Source organism: Strix uralensis, chromosome 4 (genome assembly GCF_047716275.1).
Source record: "Strix uralensis isolate ZFMK-TIS-50842 chromosome 4, bStrUra1, whole genome shotgun sequence".
NCBI lineage: Eukaryota > Metazoa > Chordata > Aves > Strigiformes > Strigidae > Strix > Strix uralensis.
Window position 1 is genome coordinate 96,564,024 of NC_133975.1, and position 27,751 is coordinate 96,591,774.

The 27,751-nt window shown below is 35.8% G+C and overlaps 1 protein-coding gene across 23 annotated transcripts in view; it reads right to left on the reverse strand.

Annotated features, from left to right (window-relative positions):
- Positions 1 to 27,751, reverse strand: part of GPHN (gephyrin) — a 303,525-nt gene that overhangs the window by 141,919 nt on the left and 133,855 nt on the right. For 21 of the 23 annotated variants that reach the window (XR_012628894.1, XR_012628893.1, XR_012628892.1 and 18 more), the window contains exon 4: positions 5,073 to 5,165. Coding sequence is in view for 19 of the 23 variants with exons in the window: in XM_074868126.1 (XP_074724227.1) it covers positions 5,073 to 5,165 (93 nt within the window). In the remaining 4 variants the exon portion in view is untranslated. Of the gene's footprint in view, positions 1 to 5,072; positions 5,166 to 5,931; positions 6,038 to 13,241; positions 13,385 to 27,751 lie in introns of those variants that run through there. The other 2 variants (XM_074868125.1, XM_074868114.1) reach the window with 2 other exon arrangements.

The following is a 27,751-nucleotide window of genomic DNA, read 5'->3' on the forward strand; positions in this document are numbered from 1 at the left end:
CTTCATTATACAATAGCTCTACACAGAAATCAAACTTTACAGGGAGCAAGACCTCCATTAAGAGATACAGAAAACTACAGTCTTAAAATAGACTACAAAAATAAATGCTGACAAAGGTTACTAAATTGGAGGGTACCTTGAATATTGAAGGGTGAAAAACTGAAACAACAGCCTGCATAATTAGAGGTTGTACGATTTCATAGTATTCCTACCATAAAATGACTAAGGTCCCATGTGAGATGAAGACTTCGTTCCTCCTCACTATGAAGCCATCCTGAAGTAACAGTTTCTAAAAAGAAAATTAGTTTCTTTTGGCCCAGTGACAACACTAAGATGTTTTAGGTACAGCACTAAGAATAGTTGAACACTGCTGAAGAACAGAAGTACTCCCATATCCACAGTGAACAATATTAGAAACCCTGTGCTCTGGAAAGGCACTGTTTGAACCAGGGAGGACAAAAAACCCTACATATTATTTCTAGTTTAAATTATTGCCTATTAGATGGAAGTTGTTATTTGAAATGTTTCAGTGGATTTGGGTTAATCTGGGGGGAACACATGTTGCTGTAAGAATAGGCTGTAACATGACATACCCTGTTGCGTCACAAGCATTTCGTTTCATTAACAAAGTTGAAGGGGAAGCAAACAGAGAGAACACATAAATATTACTTATTTTTAGAGATTAGGAGGGTTGCCAACACTACTTGGGACAGAGAAATGGAAGGATACAGACATTAAAATAGTCTGTGGAAATAAAATGGAATTTGAAGAAAAATTTACACTAAATTTTAAGGAGAAACAGCAATAGTGAAAGATATCTTAGGGAATTGGGAAAAGCCAGGTGATAGAAAATTTGCAATTGATAATGATTATAAAAATGCTAGTGCAATTTTGAACTGAATATACAAAGTCTTTGTATCACAGCAGAACAGAGACTTCTGTCCAAACATGGCTTTTGTGTGGCTAGCTTTGGAGTATTTTGTTCATTCTGAGCATGTTTTTTCAGAAAAATGCTGACAAATGAGAGTTCCAGAGAACAACAATTTCCTTTCACAGACTAGAGAACTCTGATGAAAGAATAAACAAATATGCATATATTGCCAGATTAAATGAAAACATGTACATGTCTAAATACGTTTAAAAACAGTCTATAAATATTGAAGAATATAATCAGCAAGAACCAAAAGGAGCATTCATAATTTTTCCAGAGCATCAGAAAAGGAGGAAGACTGTAAGGAAACATCTGTCTGGTTTTACATGATGGAAAGGAGCTCTTTTATGCTTCTTCTAAAGTCTTATCTTAAAATTTCAGGGCTGACAATTGTCTTCAGTGTGGCTGAATTATTTGTGAATACACATAGTGATGCAGCTCCAGGATGTCTAGCATCGGTTGAGGCACAATGAGTTGACTTCTATTGCTATTATCTAGGTACATAAAGTTAGTCCTGTAGCAGGTCAAGCAACACTTGTGAGCCACACTAGAGACAAAGGATAAGAGAACAGATAGAAGACTCTGATAGGGGGCAGACAAGTGAATTTTTTGGATGTACAATTTTGCAAAAGAATAAATGTTAAAGTAGAGAAAACAGACAATAGAAAACCGTGCAGACCATCTGTGTACATGAGATTTTTCCTTTCTCCTTTGTATTGACCAACAGCAATAGAGAAAATACATTTCTATGTCAGGATACCTAGTGATTGATAAAAATGGTGCCACATTATTTAAATTTTTTCACAAAAATTAATGCATATTATCATTAACATTCTGTAAGAACTGTAACTGTCTACCACTCAAATAATGTAGTTCCAAGGAAAAAAATGTTTGCATCTGGAAATATAAAACAAAAGTTCCCTAAAGAACTTAACTTGGGCCATATGTAAAGCCCTGATCTCTGTCCAACAACAAACACTTTTTAAATCAACAAGCCGTCTGTATAAGCATTTTCAGTATGGATTTAACAACTAGCTCCATAAATCATAGGCAAAATAAGATTGTAAAAAAAATGGGGTTGTATCTACAAAATTAAGCGTACACTTTGGCTTCAGTCCAAATGCAGACTACCACCAACTGCCATAATAGATGAATTACAGCAATCACTAATAACATCTACAACAGTTTCCTTCAAATTCAGCCATCCATTGGGTGAATTTTTTTTTTTAATATCCACATGCCTTTCATCACTTCTAGTTGCATAGACAAGAAAGGATATTCACACAGCACAATTCAACTGATCTTTGCCCCTCAAAATGTGAATAACAGTAACTAATTCAAAAGCTTCTCCCCACCCACTGACTAGACTGAGGCTATAAATTTAGGGACCACAGATAGGTAAGGAAAATCAGATATTGCAAATACACCTAAAATAATCTATTCCATTATAAGAAAAAAAGGTAATAGACATCAGTGAAACAACTGCAGTAACCTGGTATGATTCTAACACAGTGTTGAAAAGGCAAAGTGAATGGGGAAACTGAATAATTTTTTTTGAAACTTATTCATAAATTTTGGAAGTTTCAAGAAGTTATTTTTAATAGATTATGCTAGGTTTAATTTCAATTTAATCAATAATTACAAAATTCAATTAACATTAATTTTTTGGGCTGTAAATACTCTCAGGAACTAATTTTATTTTGTGCAGTATGGTAGCAATTATGTATCTATGCTCAGAAAAGAAAGCAGAAAAATGTGTGTTCTAATCGACAGTACAGGAGGGTTAAGGAGAAGCAGGACTGAATCATTTCAGCTGAAATATGACCCGAGGGACTACTCTCCCTACTCTCAGGAAAAATGCTAAAATGTCCTCCATGTACCAGATTCAATTATTACCAGTTTTAAAATCGTGTCTTAAAGATGACATCTTAATAGCACAGTATCATGATCACATTATTTCATTATCAGTTCAGTAATGAGAGGAGACCATGCTGGACGAACACCATACACAGAAGAGATCAAAACCACTTCCTACATCAATGCAAGTTCTCCTGAAGGCTTGCTATTGCATATTTCATGTTGACATAATGAATATTCCATTTTGAATTGGCTCTCTCATTGACCCAAAAGACATTAAATATGGGGCCAAAGCTTGTGCTTTTTCATATGTTTTTGTTATGACAGATACTGGCAAACTAATTTTCTTCCCTTAAAATAATTTTTTACTGGCAAACTAATTTTCTTCCCTTAAAAACATTTTTTTGAATGAATGATCTAATAAACCCTATCATAAGAACAAACCTTTTCATTGCCACTTGGTAATAAAAACTGGGATTCAATCTCTCTACCGTGATTTAAGTTTAGTCTTGCAAGTTAACCCAACTTAGATGAGTGACAAGTGAGTAAATACTATCCCATATAAATTCTTTTTAAGTATGGGAATAATTCAACACTCAGAACACTTAATTCTAATGAACTGCAGTCTTGCATAGCTATTATGTTTAAAAACAATGTATTTTTTCTTCAGTACAAGTTACTAATGATTTTTATATCAATGTGGCTTTATTATATAGTCTAAAGACACTTCAACTCAGATAATTTTTTAAATGGCTCACTAACATCAAAACTAATCAAATAAATCATCACCACCTGTCTTAATTAGATTGAGTAACAGCAATGAAGCAATGTAAGAAAAATACTAGTTATTTATGTTCAGAGTTCTCATTTATTTCTTGTCCCAAACGCTGCTTGAGAATCTGTGGCTAATTTTTGACACTGGCTGCAATGCTTCCTCTGGCACTTCTGCCTAGGCTCAACCCTGCATAAAGGTAATAAATCAGGAAAACTGGAGCAGAAATTCACCCCTTCTTATACACAGTGCTGGGAATACAACCTTCAAAACCATTAAGTTAGTTTGCAAGTAACAGACCAATTCAACCAACACACTTTTCATGTTTGTGTTGCTACAGCATGATGAATCATCTGCAAATTCAGTTTCACTAGCTAGCACACTGTGGACATATTATACTGTTCCCTTTTTCTGATACACAGACCCTTAGGTTTTAGTTACTCAAGGTTTCCAGTATGTAATCTAAAAACATCAGAAGTAATGTATGGGAGCATTTTCTTTACGTGTTTGTTTAGTTACACAAATGTTATACAACAAATTTTAAAATATTTTTAGATTCCTATTAGAGAAAAATTAAACTGCAGCCATGGTTGACAGAACACATTTGTAAGTAAAAAGCATTGTAGGTATGTTATAATGAACTCAAACCAACTCTAACTTGAAAGTCTAAGCAATTGAAAACTTATATGAGCACTTAAGAGAAATATAAACATGTTAAATTATGGAAATGAACACTTCAGGCACTCAATCTTAATTCTGCCCTTTAGTGAACATAAGCAAAGCAAAAAAAGTATGCAATTTTAAAAGTTCATATTAATCTAATTTGGAATCATGAATACCAAAATACTCCAACAGCAATCATACAGTCATTTCATATGACAGCTCATGGCCATGAGGTTATTAGGTTAAGTTTCCTTTTGGGTTTTTGTTTGGTTTTTCTTTTTCCTTACCTTAGCTCCTTACAAGTGGAAAGTAACCAGACTTCCTGTGCAATATTTACTGGAGCATCTTACCTCCATCTCTGTGTCTGTTTAGCTTTTTTTGATAATGTGGTGTCAAGCAAAGCAAAAGCAGCTTTGCATAGAATTTTTTTCCCCCTACTCTCTGCCTCTCGCACTCTAAACTATAATGCAGTAGCCTGCAAGGGAGAATTAAAGGATCTCTCTTACCCCACTTTTCCTTGTGCAGGACACAACAAAAGCCACACAAGTTTTTGCTTAGCAGCGTTGTACTGCAATGCTAAAGAAAATTAGGCCAAAAAGTTTTCAAAATTTTGTTTTGTGAGGGCACTGGATATCCATTATACTATGCCACATTTTAGTTTAAAAATCGTTTTGGGTCAGAACCCAATGTCAGAGTAATTCTTTTCTGCTATTGCTTTTTCTGCTCCCAAGCTATGCATCACTTGGCTTGTCCAGAGATACTGCAAAGTAAAGTTACAAATGAAAGTTAAAAAAAATATCACCCTCCTCCCCCAAAGTGCAGATTTTTCTTATTCCAGGACTATCTCACCTCTGGAGTGACATCTCGTGGTGCAAACCCTGTTCCTCCAGTTGTCAAAATCAAATTAAGTTCCTTTTCATCACACCAATCTATCAGCGTCTCCTGAAAGAGAATATGAATCCTGTCAGATCTAACAAGTAATATGTGGGATACAGTTATCTCAGAAAACACATGAAGACTTGAAACGTCTTAAAAACAGAGACATACACAATAAATACATGGATTTGTAAAATCACTCATGGCTTTTTATACAAAGATTTCAAACCACTATTTATAACCAAAATATGACAGAATAATTCAAGTATCCATCACAATATTTTTGGAAATGGAAACTGAAATTCTGTTCTCCATCTCTTGACCTGAAATGGAAAACAAGAATTCAGAGTTACTCATTTATATCACTGTTTATTTTGATTTTGAAATATAATGCTTTGACACATGTTAATAGAGCATGTGCATTCAATTCAGATTACATGGTTGATTCTTATTACAGTAACTTTCATTTCTGTGCTGCACTTTTTAATAGTCTGAAAAAAGCAAGAACCACATATTTGTAAGCTTATGTACTAAAAGATGAAGTAATATACCTGACAACACAAAAGATTATCTATAGTCATCTTTTCTTCATTCCCTACAACATCTCAATAGGACTGTGTATACCAATTCCAAGACTGGGCTAAGAAAGCTTAGTAAATATGTCATGAAAATTCAATGACTTACAATACTGGAGAACTCACGATACTACAGAAGTGTTTAATTTGGTTTGCATTCATTTTTTAAATGATATTTTAAACTAGTTTTCAAACTGTGATAAAAATTTGATGGAAGCAGAAAATTTATTTAGTCTCACTATGATTATATCACTTACCCTTCGTATTCTACTATGGGCTAACACAGCAGCAGAATGTCTGCTTGGAGCTCAAAATTAGCTGTTACATGAAGTACACTCATGTATTACACAGTAAATTATCCACCTGCAGAAATCAATCAGATCAATTACTTAGGTATCCTTATTCTAGCAAAGAAAACTCATTCTCTGAAAAAGTTTAGGGCACATTTATGTTTCTGGAGTATTATACTGGGGAGGAACAGTTTTGGTGACTGTTGGCTAGAAGCTTATTATTTATCATAAAATTATATCTGAGCAATATACAGATTAAAAAAGCTTAAAATATTGTTGGTGGCCATAAAACTTACCAGAACATTTTAAAAAATACTACCAATTTAGATTAAGCCTCACATGTATGTTCTGCAGGCTTAGCACTGCTATGTAACTTCCAATTAAGAGAAAGCTCATATGCAGACTCTTCCAAATTGGAGTTAGAATTAACTTGTGTCTGCCTGAGAGCCCCATCATGCAAACATATCCAAGGATTACTTGAAGAAGTGACAAAGCCAAAGTCTTTGTCTTTATTTCTCCTTTCTTTACTCATTCCTTCCCCTTTTACATTATCTCTTGCCTTTATTAAAATCACAATCATCTTTTTACTCTAGCCCTTTGGAGGACGGCACTCTACTTAGGTGGGCTGTAAATTACCAGAAATTTCTGGTTATATGAACCAAGTAAGCTCAAGAAAAGAACACACATGTCTCAGACCCATACATAAATGAACTATTAAGTCTGACTTTCGACTTACATTTTGAAAAAATGTGGATTATGGTAGTAAAAAGCATTTTAAGTCTTAAAACTGTTTGCTTCAATAACATAGATATGCATCAGAAAAATTATTTTCAAGAGGTGGCATCTATTTTATCATCTAGAAACATATTTGTCTTGACTTTGAACAGCTACAAATTTCAGAGAACACTTGAGAGAAGTTCAGTGTAAAAATGGTGTTTGGCAAAGTTAGAGCTTAATATTGTATATATTTTTTAAATTATTATCAAGAAATATTTGTCAGTATAAAACAGGAGGGAGAGATTTTGTGGTGTGGGTTTTTTTTTTTTTTTTTAAATGAAGCATTTATCTTTACACAAAATAAAACCTGCCAACTCCAACCAGTTTTATAGAGAAAGTAAATCCTTCCTCTGTTCTCATTTTGCTACAGTTCAATAATATTCCAGTTGAGAGAGAAAAAAATGTCATGTGATAGCCTACAAAAAGCTAAAGATATAAGTATACGTCCTAACTCTTCAAATAAACTGAGGAATAATTAAATGCCTATTACTGCTATTCCATCAGTGTACTTAGGCAGACATATAATTCTCTATCAAGTTCTAGTTATGGTCAAGAAACATAAGCTTTCAGTAAGAAGACCTTTGACCATGAAGCAATATGTTTGGGTTTCATTGTATCTTAGAAGTGTAAATTGTACCACGCAGATCTTTTAAAACCATGGAAAAATACCTGAGACTGACATTCAGCTTATTTACTTTCTCTCTAGCCCACAAAACTCTATCCCACAAAACATTCTCACTGACATTTTAAGTATCTAAAAAAGGAATCACCAGTCTGATCAATCACCACCCCAATCAATTGAGGACAAAAGGCTACTCATATTCACTTGCTCCTGCCAGCAGTCCAGCTAGATTCTCCACTGGTTTTGCACAGAACTGAATTTGCTGTGTCTTCAGATGAGAATTCCTCTAGGCTAGGGACCCGATATTTAGCTTTAATGATGCGATACAAGCAAAATTATTAGCTAACATTTCAACCAGAGAAAATTGTGCATCTTTTCTCCTCTTCAAGATAAAATGAGACTAGATCAACAGGTTATGTAATACAAAGTACAGTATCCAACTCTGAAAACAGTACTGTAAAATTACTACCAAATTTTAAAAAGCCAGCACAAAACTAGAGACCTCCAGAAAAAAAAAAAAAAACAAATAGCATAAAATTTTTAACAACTGATATCCTAAAACGGGCTTTGTCAGGTATTATGTCTCCTTAAGCTTTGGATTAGATCGGGTGCCCTGTCCTCTACCTATTTCTCTGTATTTTAAAAATACGTTTAAATCCCTCTCATTTAAATAAGTAAGAAATCCTTGTGTCTAACATACAATTTATTTCCATCTCTTGCTCCGAATAGCTCTTTTTTTCAGTCAGCCCCTTCTCTCTCCCAACTTGGAACTATTTGTTGGACTTCCTATGCACTGCCCAATCTTGACATTATTTCAGTTATAAAATGGCTCATCAAAAACTTTTCTTATGATCTGTTTAAATTTCCTCATGACCAGTGTTGATTTCACCAGTGCAGAAAAATCTTGCCTCATTCTTTCTCTGAGTTCTTAGCCTTTCACATGTAAACTCATTGATTTTAAGGCCAATAAAGATCATTAACTCATGGAAAGAATGCCTGCAGTGTGTGGCACAGTGCAGAGTCCATATATTTACTGTAGATACATGCTTGCAAATTCATACAGGCACCCTCATATTAAGACACACTAAGTTCAAAAGCTGTACAGATGTATTCTTGTGGCACCACATCTAAGCTAGTGGTACCTGACATTTCAGTCAGTGAATGGCTGTAACACCTACTGACATATTTTCTTCTGTGGCGGTAACTTACGCATCTCAATGTCCAAGATGCAGAACTACCATCAGGCTAAATTGCAATGGGTAAGTTATGGAATTTTGATCAGCTCCTCCTGTATTTAAAACAAACTCTAGGACTCAAGCATCTCTTCACTAAATCACCCAGCCTTGATCTGAAGGATTCAAGAAAGAGAAAATACATCATAATTTAATTTGGTAGGGTTTTCCAGCAGCTATTTATGTTTATCATTAACTATCTGCTAATGTTTCTAGTAACTGTTTCTTACTAATAACTTCTGTAGGATAATGCCCTCTCCCCCCACCATGATACACAAGAAACCTGCTCACAGAATGCACAATAATAATGGTTAGCAAAGTGGGGTATTTTGTAACTCCATTAATGTGCCATCCTCTAATCTCTGCAAGTACATGAACAAGAGAAACAAATATGGATTCCTTTTAGGAAGGAAAGGAACAGTTTCCCGATCTTTGGAGATAACTGAGGGTTCTGGGTTACTTGGTAAATTTCTTGCGGTCTCTTGCAATAAAGCCTTACTACAATCATGGGCACTCTAAGTTTCTGTCCTTGATTGCTGCTTCACTTAAATCATGGAGTAGAGCAGTTCTATATGTGTAATTAATTATTTCCTTTTCAGAGTGACAGAGGCATCCATTCATTGACACAGTATTGTGAAGCATGTTATTAGCCAGGAATTTAAACTCGAGAAAGGTTGCAAGACTCCTCCAGTCCTCTTGCTGCTACTGTACACTGCTCCTCCACATAGATATTGGGACTATGAGTAATGCCCTTAACTGGAGCAGTAGTACTACAAAGCACACAAAAATGGTCACTGTGGATCAGACTAAATGCCTACACAGAAGAGCTGAGGTCTTGAGGACTGTTCCTTTCTTATGATGCTACAGTCCTATGCTGTTTCTTGTTGTTCTTTTTGTCCTATTTTTGCCCCCACTTTGCTACAGTGTGGTGGCAGTCCCATGTGTTTATGCTTCTGAAATTATCAGAATACACTCCTTTAAATCAATGTTATGGTGCTTATTCCTGGGATTAACATGTATACCTTTTTTCTTATCAATACATCATTTACTCCATAATACAAGGATTGTAAGAATAATTGTCAATGCCTATGCATACTTCTCATACACCTTAATCATTGGAATATGACATGTACACTGTTACAATTTAAAACATGCATTAGGAAAGAATAGGGAAATGCAAAAAAAAAATATAAACAGACAAGTTTTCATAAAGAATCCATACAGAATTCTTCCATTCTTCAGTATTGAAATTGTTTAAGCGATTCTGTAGTTAACAAAGATGTTCAGTATTTCAGCACATGCTAGATTTTTCTAGCACAATGCAAACTTGAAGCTATTTCACCTTATATGCACCACTAACCACATATGAAAGACCATTTAAAATATGTTAAAATTTCATTGAAATCGCTGAACAAACATCAATGTTAAATATGAAATTTAATTATGAAACAATATAAGTTGATTTACACTGGACTTTGAAACAGAAGTAAGTTTGTATAAGCTGTTGTACAGACATGTATTCTAACCAGTTGTTCTCAAAACAACTTTACATGATTGAAAGGATCATTGGGGCTTCTGGGAAAAAATACTGATAGTGCTTTGAAATGCAAAAGTCTGTGCTCTCCAGCACAGATCTTCCAAAACTATGAGGGTGTAAAACTATATAACTTCTATATTTGCAAATAAATCCCATCTATATTTGCAAATAAATTAGAAAATTATATACTAAACCACCATCAAAATATGGTCAACATGGTCAACATTTTCTATTACCTCCATCCCTTTTTCCCTTCCCCCACCACCAAAAGGCAGAAAGTAAGAGAAATGTTAGGATTACGTTCAGAGTGCAATCACTGTAGTCAAGAGACTTAGATGAAACGCAAGTATGTATCTCAATGTGTCTAAACAGACCTTTTCATCTTTTGAGATTTACTGAATATAGTAGTCTTTTGAAGATTCTACAGATATATTTGCAGTTTTCAGCATCACAGTCACTTTGCATTGTTGTTTTTCTAAATACTAAGCTAATGTAACAAAAGAAGCCATAAAAATACAACTATTTTACTGAAATGCAAAACTAAAGGAAGAAAGTAATAAAAATGTACTCTATAAATTACTTACTTTTTAAATGGAAGTTTAATTATAGGCATTTTCCATTTGAAATAAAATGCAGCTATCAAATATTTCAAGGTTCAACATACCTATGCAGCTTGTAACGTAACCTTTTTTAAAAAAGTACTTTATGTCTTCTAAAAGCTACTATTCATTATAATTATCCCTAAAACAGGAGGAAAAAAAAGTAGGCACTGAAGTGCAAGGCTCAACAGAGTTCATCTATGCAAATGAGTAGGGGAAGTCAAGCAGAGAGATGTGCAAACACTGAAGTGTTTGCCCGTCAAACCACCAGGACCGGGAGTGCCAACACTGAAGTAGTCTGCTTTTTTCAGGGCTGAGACTGGCAAAAAGATTTATAACTATTATACTGGAGAAATGTAAAGACAGTCTAGGCCACGTACAAGACTGACTCCACAAAATAAAAGTGCGGTTTTAAATGTCTCGTGCTGATTTCGTCTCAGAAAGACAAAGGAGGGATTCTTAATTCAAGCTAACTACCTTGACATATTAGTCTTAGCATGAACAAGAAAAACTGTGATATTATTGTATGATTTCACAAATCGAATTAAAATCTACAAGGAGGTCTAGATCAGATGCAAACCATGAGTCTGTATGTACAGCAAGGCACAAGACTTTTTTCCTTTCATATAAAAATCTGTTCCCATCTGCTGTTGGTACTACTGGAATCCTCCTAGAGTGCATGCTAAGGTCTTGAAATCACTGGAAAGGATCGGTCACTCCAGCATAACAGTGTTCCTCAGATGCCTGGAGGAAGGGATGGAACTAGAGCTGTCAGAAGACTAAGAATTAGATGGTTTCCAAACATGTCTGTTTCTTGAAACAACTTTCCTGCCTACTCTGAATTTGGCAGATATATACATGTGTATGCACATATATGCAACACATGCTCATCTTTATATAATAAAAATGTACTAGCAAAAGCAAAGTTCAATGTGTCTCATTTCTGTCATGTGTAGAAGACCCCTCTATAATGTTTACTTACTAAAATATTACAGTAGTTATAAAAATTCTGTTTGTCTTAAGAATTTTTTTGAAACTGATTAAAAATTAAAGAAAAACATAATGCCTCCTTGACAGTATTACTTTTCCCAGTGAGAATCTTGACATCTAACATATATTCCTCTGATTGTTCCTACAACAACACAAGCTAAAATAGCAATTGGAATGAAAAGGAAAAAAAGCATGAAATCAACTAAATTAATCCGAAGTTGCTCACTAATAATATATAAACAGAAATTTTTTCTCTCTCTTTTTTTTTTGTTAAATTAAAGCAGCATTTCAAAGACCTGTTATCACAAGATATAAATGCTTGGGTTTGGAGTCATAAACTTCAGATTAATTGTGCAGAACAAGATGGCTTTTTCCACATTTTCTTCCCCTTTGCATACATTAATGTTCATCTAAGGTTGTTTAAAAGACAGTTTATTTTGGATTTTCTTCTTAGAATGAAAAGGCAGCTTGATATTACCCACAAATCAGTAACTTTCTAAAACTAGAGTTCTTCACAATATTTCATCTATGTGTATCCACATCTACAGCACATGTAGCTCATGTACCACAGATCAGAAGTTTCATCAAATTGTGCTGGCTGTAACTAAGACCAGATAAGCTATATCTTAATCTTACAGAAAACTTAGAAATGGCAAAGTCACAGAGCTGTAAATTTCTTTGAGCTGCCAAGACAACGCTAACCGCTTCAACTCTAAGAAACTGGTGAAAGCATGTCCGTCATGTAAGCATAGGTGATAGGCCTTAGAGAACTCCAAGTACAGACATGTAAGAATCATTTCTGTAATAGCACTCAACTCACACAACCTGCACTTCTTAGAAACTATACTTAAAAATAACCACTCGCAGAATTTGCACGTACATATTTGCATGCAGACACAACCACATCTCCAGTTTAACCCAGGTTATACCCTGTGCCTACTTGTTCTGTTTAATGAGCAGGAAGTGCAGTGGATTAAAAAAATAACTACAAGGCTTCTGTGATTAAAAAAAAAAAACACATGAGGAACCCAGCTGTGGAAAAAATGTTTAAACTCAAATGTTTACTTTTCTGTAACTATGAAGTTTTGAAAAATATAATTGTAAAAATATAATTGATTCTTACAGAACCCAGTTCAGTTTCTAGCTTCATTTTCTAACAGGAAATACAACCTTACATGTTACTTCACACATTTAGCTACAATTCTGTAAGACAGAGTTTTCTTTTACTTTTAAAATAGTATTACAGTTTAAGTAATTTCAGTTTTTGGTATAGCTCTCAATGGAAATGACAAATTGAACAGAGTGAAAATATTCAAGTATCTAAAAAAGGTTGGGGGGGGAACAAGAGATGAAATCATTAGAGAGACAGGAGCTACTCAAGTGTAATGCAGTTTGTGGTATAAATTCCTCGACATCTGTATTGTTCATGCATATCATCCATTGAGTCAATGAATGGAATTGTTTTAAAAATAAAATCTACAGCTTTACCTGTGAAAATACAGTAAAGAAAATTTACCTACCAACGAACGGCTGTTGTACTTTGAGATACTTAGTCCATACATATAGTCTAAGTGGGTGGGCCGGTGGCCTGCCCCGGAGTGTCCCGGGAGGGGCGCTCTAGTTGCTCCCCTCTTCCTGCTTGAGGCATGACATAGAGGGCAGAGCGCATCCGCCACCACTTCAGCTCCTCTTAAATGCACAATCAAACCTGAAAGAGATTCAGAAAGAGGGGAAAGGCAGGTAGGAGACTAATGTACATGCAGACTATATGTCTCAAAGAACACCAGTTACTGACTAGTAACCTTTCTTCTTTGAGTCTGCATGTACATTACCACAGCGACTCACTGAACAGTTACCTTTGCCTTTTACAACCCAGAAGAAGGCCTGAGGAGTCCCACAAACAACTGCAGCATCACTCCACTGAAGGCTGAAACAGCCCTGGATAGTATTAGACTAACATAATTGCAGGTGAAAGCTAAGACAGAATTCCAGGTGGCCTTATGGTAAGTATCCAAATAGCATTCAATACAGATACTAAGTCTGCCCAGAAATCTAATAGGATTTGCTTTGGGCATGGAGGGGAAGTTCCTCAAGTCCACACAGAGCCAGAAAGTATTCTGAACAATTGTGTAAAGTCTGCTGAACTTCTGGATACTCCCACAGTGCGACAAGCAAAGAAACAAACTAAAAGACTTGGACCTGTGAACAGAAATTATAAAGTCCTTATGAAATCAAGAATGTGAAGTATAGAATTCAATCAAAGAAGCATAAGATCTGGAAATGAGTACTGGAGGAATAATTGCCTAGCTACTCTGGAACTGTGGCATCACTTCAAGTAGGAATTTTGGATGACTGAAGACAAGATACTCTGCCCTTATAAAGGTACTATGTGGAATGGCAGCCATAAGGACCCGTATACTTCAGCAGTCGGCTGAGTAAACTGCCACCAGCTGTGCCACTTTCATAGATACAACCAGAAGGAGTAAGAATTTAGGAGCTCAAAAGGGGAGAAGGAACCACTATAATGCAGTGGTTTTCCAAGACTATTCAGTCATGAACAATTCAATGCATGCCGATCAGCTGTTAGGAAGCTATGAGTTGTGAGGTGTGAGAACATGAGAGTACTCCACCAGAGAGCACAACCTGGTACCCTCACCAAAGTACAAGGAACTGCACGTAACAAATAACCTAAAAGAGCTGGGATCAAAGCAGCCACACACACATCATACAGAAAATATTGTTTTTTCATAGAGTATGCATGTGTAGATGATACTTTCATGCTACTGGATATCATTACTCTGGAGAGGAGCAAGAACTGACTACCCTAGAGATTGATCAATGTTTTGGCATGCAGGGTCCTGAGATTGCCACAGACTGAGGAAGAGTCAGGGAAGAGCTAAAATACAATTACTATGGATACTACAAAAGAAATTTAACATAGCAGCATATGAATACACCTGCTGTCAGAACAAGGTGAAATTACCCCCAAAATAACAAGCTTGTCTTTACTCTTTCTCTATATGTGTGCCAATTCTGGTAACTTACAATCGATATACCATAAAAGGGGAGGAAGCATTTTGCAAGCCTAAGCCAAGCAAAATTGCTGTATGGTTTTATTAAGCCAGGCAGCTGAATGAGATGCCAAAACAATGAGTACATTTTAGCAAAAGCACATGCAGTATTGCAAGGAACAGACTTACTAAGGTCCTCTAAAGAATACCCCTAAAGAAAACAGCAAAAGTCACTTGTATCCTCACAGAAATTTCCTTGGGAAAGTCTAGTTCATCAAATTCTAAAAAATATACTAAAATGGGCCTGGATGGAATCTCAGTTATTCTCTTTCTCTCTGTCCAGTTCAGGATTATTTTGTCATTCCTGACAGACATCTGTCTACAAAACATACTCTTAAAGATCAGTAAACGTGTTACTTTTTGACAAATGACCACTGGAAGAGCAGATGAATAAACTGTTTTAAATGCAAATCTGAACTTTTGGAATAAATTTAGATATTTGGTCTAAAGCATCACTTCTGTCTTACAAAGGACTGTAAATAGAGTCAAAGCCACTTATATCAGGGCTCACCATCTTCTGTATGCAACAAAGAACACTGTTATGTCAAACAAGTAAGACTGTGAAGAATCACAGTAATATTCCGAGTTAACTCTTCTATTTAAAATGGAAGTCTCGTAATCACTGTAGGATTAAGAGAATTTACATGCTACCAAACTGGTGGATAAAGTGCTGAAATAACTGCTGGATGTATACTAGACTCCTGAGTTTCCAATAACTCCAATATTCTAGCATACTGAGAAACAAAGCGCTCACAGAAGATGGATTCCTCCTGAAGTGAAATCATTTTGTAGCACATGTAAAGGTTATCGATTGTTTCCTACCCCGAACCAAAATGTTTTGTATGTTTAAATAGTCAAATATGTTATTACACTTCACTACATGAAAACTGAGGTCTCAACAATGCATGTGTCTATTGGTCTGAATGATCAATGTGGGGAAAGAAGGCAGAATGACTAGAACAGACACCTGCAAGCTCCTGAATTCCAAGTACCAATACTGTTCAAGTCAGAATGGAGTGACTGTGGTGACTCAGACACTGCTTTTTCTTAACCACAACAGAATAAGGATACCGGTAGATAAGAACAGATCCGAAATGCATGGAATTAAAAAGACATCTCCCTACCAACTCAGATACTCTTCACCTCTAGAGAAAAAAATCTTTGCATTTCTTGATGTTATCAACCACACACTAATCTTTGGTGAATAATACTGCCAATACAATTGCTTATTTAGATATTCACAGAAGTATCTGTTAAGAAGATGTGGCAGCATATTTTGAAGATCCTGAAGATAATGGATTGTAACAATTATTCTATGGCAAGCACAATTCCATAAATGGAGACATTACATAATGGATAGATCCAGCACCTCCCTGCTTGCTCATGCAGTGCACAATGATGGCGCTATTCACACAAAAATCATTGTTCTGATCTTCACCTATGGATACAGAACAGCACTCCAATTTTGCCTAGCAACATTTACTAGAAGATGCCCCTCTTCTGCAACAAAGAAGTCATCCTTACTGACATCCCTACACATTTGTAGTGGATCCCCCTACCACTTGAGAGATTTTAAGATTACTGTCAGCCGTATTCATTCTCTAACACCTAATTATAATGCATAAATTAAAAGACATTTCCAGCCGACAAGTGCAAACAAGCATGCCTAACAACTACAGACTATTGTGATCTATGATTGTCCTGTCATTGTTCAGATTGTTTCAGAGAAGTGTTCTTTTGCCCTGGTGAAGCTTACCAAGCCAACAACAAAATCTCTTTCCTGAATATAAATTAGATGGGCATTATCTGTGTTCAACCTTCTACCAATAAATACTTTCTGCCAATAAAAAAGTATTTGTAGAGAACCGTGAATGTCATGTGTGAGTTGACAAAGGATTCTTGTACAAATCAGGTCACTACATGTGAGTATGCAAAGATATTTATTTTTCTCCAGGAAAAATTACTATCCCAGACAAGTAAGGAACAAATTACAGACTACCATTTTTAGATGATAGATGACCTTCCAGGTCTAAGAATCAATGCCAGATTTAGCTTCCAGAAGATAATAAAAAACAGAAAGAAAGGCCCTTCATCCATTTCTCCAAATATAAGGAAGGTATGGACATCCTGCTCTGATATATTCATGTGACAGGGATACACAAACAACAAAGAGAAAAGTACATGCAAAAAAGGAAAGAAGATTGGAGTATTCTGGAACTGATTAGACTGTCTCTGTACTTCTCCATTATCCGTTGAATAGGAGTAATCTTAGAGACCCTGCAAATGATTTTCAAAAGGGATAAGGAAAGAATAAAAATCAATTGAGATCCATTGACGGTTCTTAATGCAAACAACACATTGACAGCTGTTGAAGGAAATGAAAAATAAATAACTGTGATCATTACAGCAAAAAAGTCTTTTCTCTATGAGCCCTTGTTTTTTTCTTATAGAGATAGAGCACAGTAGAAGAATAATAGAATGAACTAGTAATAGGCTGCCTTGCTGATTAGGTTATTGTTTATTCCTGAACTCTGGAGTATAAGCATCCAAAGACTAAAATGTAGCGAAAGAACCTTTTGGCACTTATAAGACAATACATTATTGAACTAAAAAGGCCATTCTCTTCAAAGGGAAGACCTTTTCAGGATTCAGTCTATGCAGAATCTCTCTTATAGGCCAAAGGATTATAGCTATTACACAACACTGGGTGAAAGCTGTTGCCATAGAATTTGATGAGCTATCTTCTGCTTCCGTTGCAACCTGCAGAGGTGTCTTATCATTTAGCTGCTCCCATTGCAATCAAAGATTTCAACTGATTATTATACTTGGAAGAAAACTGATGCAGAACAACTCACATTAGAAAGACTTCTTTCCCTAAGAGCTAAAAGTTTCTGGTCATTTCTCTTTTGGAACATTTAAAAAAGATGTTCATTTTTTCTTGATACATACTAACAACAAAATTACTTGGAGTCAGGTGGTAATAAAAGCATTCAAAATCCTAAAGAGATTTCAAAATCACCTTCCAACTGTTTCTGCAGCTGGTATAAATGAAGCTAAAATCTGCCAGGATACTAAGGTTGTTCAAACATGCCTTTATGGGTATTGGAAATCTCTCAGGCAAAATAATATGCAGAATGTCAAACAACCTACAGCATTTTTGCAGAATTCTTTGTATTGTAATCCCCATTGTTTCTAAGGTCCTAAGTTCTTGGGTATTATTTTGTGCTATACAGAAAGATATGCTAAAACTTTGTTATATGACAAGGATTATATATATAAAATAAAAATTGTGTATCCTTCTGAACTGACCGAGGTGGAGACAACTTTGTAAGAAGTCTGTCTAATATAAAGTTGCTGCAAATGGAGCAAATGGAAGCTTAATAAATCAACTGCTTCATAGAAGTGATGTAGCTCAATCTAGTCTTAAATGTTAACAAAGCCATAGAGGCTAACTAGGACATGAACAAAGTTCAAAGCAGTACATGACAAGAGCTGGAAAGGATGATTCTAAGCAGAATTACTTCTCTTGTTTTTGTAAAGACTTATGCCAAACTTCACTTGCTAAAATTTAAGAATCATAAAAGAAATACTAATCAGTATTATCAGAATGAGAGAAGTATACAATGCTTTCTGCTAAAGGAAGAGCAATCCTTACAAATGCTTGCAGTGAATCATATTGAGTCTCTTGACTGCTGCAGAGAAACTCTTGGTGTATTCAGAAATGCTTTCCAGTCCCATGATTTCCAACACGCTGGTTCTATCCGCAACTATTGGTTCTGTGACAGAGTTTTCAAACACTACTAATTCCAGAGTAAGAAACACTTACACTAAGCATGTCATCTATACAGGTACTCTTAACACTTAATCTTGAATGAATGATGACTTAATTAATTAAGTGTTCTGGCAATGGATATATTTGTACGATATGCTTCAGTTGCAAAATCAAGATCTGTGCCAGAACCAAAAGCTGCAGCACTGAGGGAATAGTCATCAACGAGTGAAGCCCTTACAGTGTCTGCTTCAAGAGGAATCAATGATTTATAAACTTTAACTACGTAGCACAAGAGAAACGAAATCTTAGTGTCCTTTTTACTAAAAGACTTTCTTAGAATTTAAGTTCTACACCTCAAATGATTTCTATTGTGCTAATCTTAGCAGACAATTCTCACCATAAGTAACCCTTTTGAGATAAGTATTTCAGAAAATATTTTTCAAATTGATTTTGAAATTTCTTTCACATACTTCATCTGGTTTATATCAAACCTTCATAACTCTCTAGAAAACAACATTAGTTTAAATGTCACAATTAACATAAAGAAATTGTTCGTTATACTTTCATAAAGATGTATTTCATGCCTCCCTCCTACTGTTTCCGTTGAAAAAGAATTAAGAGAGAATATACACACACTTTTTAAAAATAGTTTTACAAAAGGATAAGCAGGGAGACTCAGTAATTATGGAAATGTTTAAGGAGTACAGTTGTAGCTACAACAGGTTCTAGTGAAAAAAGTACATTCCCATTGTTACTGATGCGCTCGAATCAGACATATAGTGGAGGTTATGCATATGAAATGTCTGCTGCTTCATAGGAACAGAACCCTCCTTGCTAAAACATGAGTCATTTCTAGAGCTGTGAAACCATGGAAAGCCCTCTGGACTAGGAAGTACTTACTCATTATTTTAAAGATGTAAGAAGACATACATGGCAACCTTTATGAGAATGCCAATTTATTTATAAGCTTCAAAAAAAAAGTTGCATAAGAAATAATGAGTCTTTTCAACTGTGCATCACCTGCTTTATTATAGACTATTATTCTAACGTACGGTCTGTTACATGAAAATATATAAGTGATCTTTGGTTTCATAATTGCAAAACTTACCTTTCCGGACATGTTAGAATCACATTACAGTCATCTGTTCAATGCAGTTTAGAATAAAGGCATCATCTCAACAATTAAAAATACCATGTTGCCCCTTTCAAAGAGTTGTATCATCTCCCACACATTCTACTTTGAGGATTGCATGCAGTATATGTTATCTCTGGACTACTGCTTTCCCTTGTAGAGACAATTGCCACTTTAGTGCTGGAGAGCGATGAAGAGCCTACACAGGCAGTAGAGTCATTCAGACAGTATTTTCCGTAAGAGAGAGCAGGTGGAATTAGTGGATGAAGGAGAGTATGCAATAAATTTTATCTGTGAGCAAGAACTGGGCAATGTCCTCTGGAAATTAAGGACCACACAATGTTGTATTTATGTTTCTAATATTGTAGTGATCATTGTACATCAAGGAGTTAGTGATCCACATAACAGTTCCCCTGCAGTCCCCAGAGCAGGCTGTGCTGTGCTCCACATCCAGCATGGCCTTCAGGCCTGTGTCATGCTGTCCCCTTGGCCAAAGGACAGACTCAGCCACCTCATTGTAACAGCGGAGCCCGTAGGCAACTCCCACTAAGTGCTGGTGATTACACCACCTGCATGGCCTTTCCTCTATCTAAAAGTGCAGCAAGAATTTCTCATGAGTGGAGAAATCCATCCAGGGATTGATCCAATGTTGCACGAACACACGGTTCCCAGCATCTAAAGAGAGTAAGATTTATTTGCTATCTATATTCCTTTTATTCTGCCTTGTTAAGGCAAACATTTTATTAAGCCATTTGCTGTCAGGCCTTTCTTACTGAGAGCCAGAAAGAACCTGGCACCATCCCTCTCTCTCTCCTCTGCCCCAGTGCAGACCACACACCCATCCAGAATTCCCTCTTCATCTCAACACCCATCACTTCTGACTCCAGAGAAGGAGAAGCCCTTGCTTTCTTCTTGCAGTTACTAAGCAAGTCTTCTCCATCCTGTAAGAGTTCTCTCTCCAGGCCTGGTAATATCTGTGATACTCGAAGACATTAAAAAGAGATCAAAGATTTTTTTCTTCTGCTAAAAGTTATAAATTTGTGGTTAAAGATCACATCTATCAGGAATCAACAATTCTATAGCAGCAATATTCCAAGAGCTTTTACATTTGCACCCATGAATCTAAGCACAGTATTTGATAATTTGTCCACTTAAAAACTTTTGGGTTTGGATCTGTAACCATCTGTAACGATCAACTCTAAGAAATGTAGTAGTCCATTAAGTCTCTAGAGCTGCTGTCTCAGCTTTCGCTTCTGTCTAACTCCAAAAGGAAAGATATTTTTAGTTGGAAACTCTAAGTATTTTTTGTCTGTCATGCAAATTTCAAAATATCTCCAAGAAAACATCATAAGAGCATTGGCTACAGCAAATATATTTCACTGTAATGAGCTTGTAATAAGCAGTATACAGCTCTCTACACAAAAAACAACTGTACAGACAAAAACATTTTTTGTCAGACAGTTCCTTTTCTATCCCATTCTTTGGATTTTGTAAAATTTGCGTTTCACTTATTTTTTAACCTTTAGAAAAGAAGCCATGATAAAACTGAGGCAGAGAAGAGCAGACTACCACTTCATTTAAATATACTCAATTGAAGGTCATAACCAACAAGTTAACATCTGGCCATCCTCATTTACAATACCGACAAAAGAATACTGTTTTGCTCAGGAAATAATTGCAGGCTAACAGAATAAACAGACTACACCCCTTTAGGCTCCTTTTATTGTAATGATGTTTTTGTAGGGAAATATTAAATTTTTCACTGACCTACTCATAGAAAAAATTTCATCAGTAACCTATCTTTGGATAGATTTCAGTGTCTGACTGAGGTCTGATAAGAACTATCTTCAGCGCCTGCTTTCAGGCAGTCTTACAATTTGCATAAATTAAGCATGAGAGTTAATTTTAAAAGTGCAGTAGAAATAAGGAAGAACGTTGCTGAAATGCAAACAAATGTGCCACTCATGGACATTTCTGTCTCAGTCTCTTTATTTGTTCCTCATATGGAAGTGCTTCTATAAATGAGATAATTTTTATAATCTGACTCTAAATCTTTTTCAGCCCTACTATGTCATTTTTGTGATTAGGGTATCAGCCCTTTACACAGCATTGTATATGGTGGGGCACCAGAGGCTCATACATAACAGAAAAGGTTTTCCGTTCTGGTCTTGGTTCCTTTCCTAGTAATTCCTCACAGTCTTTTTTTTTTTTTTTTTTTGATCCCCTTCAGTTGCTCCTAAACACTGAGCTAATAGTTACCACCTTCTCAGACCTCATTCTTGGATCACAATAGTCAAATTAGAGACCCCTATTTTATACGCAAATTTAGGATTTTTTTATATCTCCCATACATATCACTTAACATTTATGTTGAATGACATGGTTTGTCATCCAATCACTCAGTATTTCAATGCCCTTACTTGCAGTTATACTTCAGTTCTCTACAAATAATGATTTTCATAATTCACTGGCGCTACCTGTAAATAGCTGTAGAACCTGAAGGTTTTTTTTTAAAAAAAAAAAAAAAAAAATCAACTGATCTTTTTTCCTATATATACAGTACCAGTATTCATCTATTTTGCCAATCATAAAAAGAAAGAACTTTCAGAAATGTATTTACCACAAGAAAAGATCATACTGTAAATCTCCCTCAAACTCAGTCACACCCCTAACCAATTATGACACTACCCATTAAATTTCCTACATTAAATTTCCTTCATAGATCTTCAAAAAGAGTCACCAGAATACGTTCTTTTAAGGTAAATATAACCAAACATAACTTAATGTAACAGGTCACATGGAAAAAGATTAGGGCTTTTCCATAAACTCAATTTACTTACATACTTGCCAGAAGCTATTTGCTGCTTAATGAAGCTGAGCTATGTTCTCTCCTCTCACTCAGGCTGAAACCTCATTTAAGAATTGACTTTTCCAGTGCGAATGGAAGACACTGAAAACATTGCCCAGTAAACCAGGTCGGATGAAAAGCACAAGAACCATGTTAGAGCAAGTAAGAAGATGCCCCAAGACCTAACTAGGTTTCAGGTGATGACTGGTACAGAGATATGTATTTAGCAAAAATGGAAAATGAAAGAAAGCCAGGAGGAAGTCAGAGAAAATTGGTTACTATGGCCACAGAGAGAAGCAGAGACATTTTTTATGTTGGAAAACAACAAGAAATTTGAAATCTCTTGTTGTTTGTTTCTAATGTATTTAGTGAAGAAAGATTTAATAAACAAAACAGGACTGTGGTAATGAAAAATCTGATACACATTAATCTCCCCTCTGAAGGGCAACAGCACCAAGAATGCTTAAATGCTACATAACCAGAAAGGCTTGAAAGATCAACAATATACTGGTTTGTCTTGTAAATTAACTTTCTGCTATTTTTCTTTTTTCATCCTATAGATACTCATTTCTCTGCAGAAGAACTACAGAACTATTTTGTTTGTTTTGGACAGTAAATAAGAAGACTACTAGAATTATTTTATATCATTGGCATTTCAACTTCAATGGCTGCACTATCTTCCTGCAATTCCCTTCCACATGCTGCAATATTCCATGATCTGTATAACACAGGCTAAACTTCTTTTGGATGTCCATAAGACCAAATTTCACGATAAAATATAAAATGCATTAATGTAAATCCTTCTCACATTAGAACAGGAATTAATAACAATGCTTCAGCATCTTCTATATTCAAGACAGCTTGTAAGAGGAAGATAGCTTGGTGAGGTGGTCTCTGTCATTTCTGGAGCCATGCCATCTCTGAGGCCACAGAGCCTATGAAACATAAGATGGAAGACAGGAGGAAAACAAGAAGTGATAATTCCTATTTTCATATGGAAAGTTAGTGAGTATACTTTTTCATCCAGAGCATCTAGGCACTTGATATCCTTTGCCAGGAAAGCAGAGGAGTGCTAGCGATACACTCAGCAGTCCTAATAGTGATCAGAGTTTGACCATCAACAGATGTAAAGAAATTTGGGCCACCCCCAGATATTTGCTAGTGTCTCTTCCAAATCAAAAAAAGTCAATCAGTGTCTTCAGTGCCAGATGCCCAAAAGAGCGGATGCTCAGCTTCCCCCGCCCCGGTTGCTTGGTTTACATCATGTACCCTCTCAAAACACTACGGAAGCAGCAAGACAGAGTGGAAAAATGGAATATGTCTGTAATACTGGTAATGGCAGCAACTGCCTGGGCCTAAAAGAAATCCCATTGAATGCCAGGGAATATCCACAAGGGCAGGGCTGAATCCTGTTATCCAATAACCAGGGAGCAGCGATACAGACACTTCAGCCATCTTCCATTTTACATTCTTTTTGTGCAGATGTTTTTTTGGTTGAGAGGTCTGTGATTGCAGTGAGTATCCATCATCCACAGAAGATGAGAGAAACAGATGAAAAGTCCCTTCAGTGAGTACTCCCTAAAGAGCTTCTATACAAAAACTTGAGACAGTAATAGTTATAGCACAGAGAACAGTCATGTCCTTCAAGTAAAAAGAGTCCCAAACCTATCAGAGCAGAAACAATCCAAGAGTCAAAACCAATATCCACAACTACTGGCTTCATAGGTGGGGAAAAAAAAATCCCACAACAGAAAAGGCATTCTTATGAAACACTCATATTTCACTGGTGTGAGAGTGTGCCTGGACAGTGGTTCAGGCTTGCACAGCCAGGCTTGGCACCAACCCCCAAGATTCTAAGCCAGAACCCAATGTAATACAGACTGCACTTTCCAGAAAAAGGGGAAAAATCAGTTTTAGAAGAAATAAAACTAACTTAAACCAACAAAGGACTAATGAGAAGAAAAACTGACATAAAACAGATAATGGAATCACAGTCAACTAGAAGCAATGTAATATGATACAATATAATATAAATAATCAGCTGTTGACAAGAACTAAAAGAACAGAGCACAAATGCATGGCATGGGGGAGAAAGAGCTAAGAGCACATTATCAATACTGCAAGGGGCATAAATCTCTAGCCTAAGCTACTCTGCATATGTGCTTATAGCATGAATGCATACATATGGACAAACAATTAAAGGAAAGTAATTTTTTGTTTCATATAATGTTTTTCACGATTTTGTCACATTGTCTCACACATAAACCTTTTCATTCTCTTTAGCATGGAAACAACAAAAGTCTGTAAGATCATTTAAGGATTAATACTTCAAGTAAAAACTCAAAGTTCTTTCTGTCATCTAAACAATTGACATTTTTTGTGAGTCGTATGTAGCTTGAAAAAGAGTAATAATTAGTGATCAACTCTGCTAATGCAGGATTTAAAAATTGGGAAGAAATCTGTGTGTACATCAAGTAAACTAGTTATGGGAAATATGATGAGACATAAAGTTGTTGTAATGTAACACATCCCACTTCTCAATTCTCCTAGCTGGATCCATGGCCATATGAAAGTGTCCTTTATGGAAACCTGAGAACCAAGCAGGAGATCCAAATCTGGAAGTTTATCAGGGATTTCATACACTAAATTGAGATCTCAGAATAGTGTCTCTTCTTATGTTACGGGTTGGGATACTTGCACATTCTTTTAGAAACCTTATTTTCCTGGCTGCAGGAGCACAATGAAACTGTCTGCTGGAGTGTCAGACTCTGAGTGCACATTACGAAAGTTAAAAGAGAAGCCCTCAGTTTTAGCCAACACACAGTCCAGCCTGACTAGTAATCTAATCATGGAAGAACACGTGACCATCACACATTGCCTTTAAATCTTTTTCAACTTGTATCTGTAACCTTTGGAGTCTATGGAAATACTACTTGTTAATACTCGTTAGACATTCAATTGATAATATCCTTTTATGTCATGCTACCCAGTAAGAGCTCTTGTGCCATGAATTAGTAATTCTAATCTGAGAGGTAAAAGAAGGAAAAATTGGCAGAAAAATCGAGAACCAGAATTGTCCTTCCTGCAAGGTAAATATTAAAGCTTCTTAGTGCTTTATATTTCTCAGTAATGGGATTGGTGGGAGTGCATACTTTAAACAGCTTGAACCTCTTCAAAAAAACTCTTATTCTGAAAGGTCAATGAAGAGAAATCTATTTTTTGTTTGTGCTGGATTCAAACAGATACACAAAATTATAATCTCACCATTACCACCAAATTGTGATGCCTCCCATCGTAAACCTTGTGGAAACTTTCTGTGGAGACCCTCAGCAAATGTTGATACACTTAGCAGATGAACATCAATACAGTGATGAAATAAACCAGATCCAGCACTTAAACTCCTATGCAAAACTGGGATGACAGCACATCTCCTTGTTTATGTAATGCATTGTTGATACTGTAAAAGATGCAAGAAATATTTAAATGCCTGCCACCCTCTATCGAGATAAGAAGCCAGTTTTGTGAGGTCTGAATGAATCACAATTCTGTTCTAATGGACTATCCACCCCAGTACTAATGATTACCTTTCTTTCATTCATGGTTTTTTGATATGGGACTATAAACTGGCACTTGTTGACAAATTGCTACTTATCTTTTCTACACATTGATAAACATGAAAATGCTTTGAAGGATCAAGGCCAGTGTCTCTTGGCTGCACACAGAGGTTGCATGAGTTTCATCAGTTACTCCTACCAGCATAAAGAACAGATTCTGGCATATGGTATTATGTAGGTATATGACATCACAAGGTCTACAAACCTATCTCCGAGAAAGTCTCTGAATAGACTGATTTTATTTGTAATCATTTCAAAGACGCATATTTTTGATGGCAGATCCACCTTTGCTCTGAAATGCAGCTCACTGATACTGAAATCAGCTTACTTTGTACATAAAATGTTCCTAAATATGATTGTGTGGAAAAGTTAAAATCTCATTAATTCCTAAATCATCTAGAGCAACTGACCTCTAAGAAGAGATAGTGTTCCCCATTTCCCTTCTGGCTACTTCCCTCTCTCTCACATTTTTTTTAGTTTTCTACTCTTAGATCTTTATCACTGGCGTCTGTTGCCTGACAGACCAAAGACTATCTGAGAGGAACGTGTTTCAGCTATTCATGAAAAGGATTTTCACATATTAAACTATTAAATGAACACATACTTCTAAAGAAGAAAAGACAGCTATCCTATCCTACTGAGGGGAAAAGGTCTGTAGTCTTAAATGTAGCCTTTAATACTTTATGCATATGTGGTTTAATTTAAAGAGCAGCTATAGAAGAATTATGGGTGTTCTTTGAGGAGCATAAAGTAGTCTCTGTGTGAAAGGGTGGATAATAGAACTAAAAAAAAACCTCCCATCTTCCTCCATAACTGCTTTACATCTAAATTTACAAATTTATAACCAGTACTAAGAAAAATTTCTATTAAGATTTCTTAAAATTAACTACCGGAGGAGGTAACCATTTCACCTTGCTCTCTACACTGGAATATCTGTCTCGTACCACAAGTATTACAAGAATGAAATACAATGGCAATGTCTTTCTTGTGCATATTACTTTGATGAATTCAACACCTGCTGTCAAAGTAATTTCTGGTCTTGAGATGATGAAACCCATGCATATGCCTACATGAAAAGCATATAGGGAAGCACTTTAAAAGAAAAACCCCCAAATCGATTACATTCCTTTCTACTGTTGCCTTGCAAATCCTAGCAAACCAGTTATTTTTTAGAAATCTGTTAATGAGTGGTCCTCTCATTCACTCAGTCTTCCTCTAGAATAACAATCCTTCACAACATCATGTACTTCCTTTGTAATGACAGAATGCTGCAATCAAAAAGAGCATCTCTCATGGTATTATAAACAATAAGATGCTACTGTTGACATATAAAAATATCTACAGGCACATCACACAAAATTTCCCTCATTGGTAAGAGTCATAAACTGCTCTCTACTCCTGAGGCAAACTTCACGTTGTAAACTACATTGTATCTTGTCATGAATGCCATTAACTAGAAATAAAGAAATGTTAAGTTTGCTGCCATTTTTTCCTCTCAAATGCAATTGCTTTAATTTTCAACCAGAAGAGGTTCTTCAAAACCAGTGTTGCCTGATATGCTCACCAATCCCTATGTACATGAAATTATTTGGC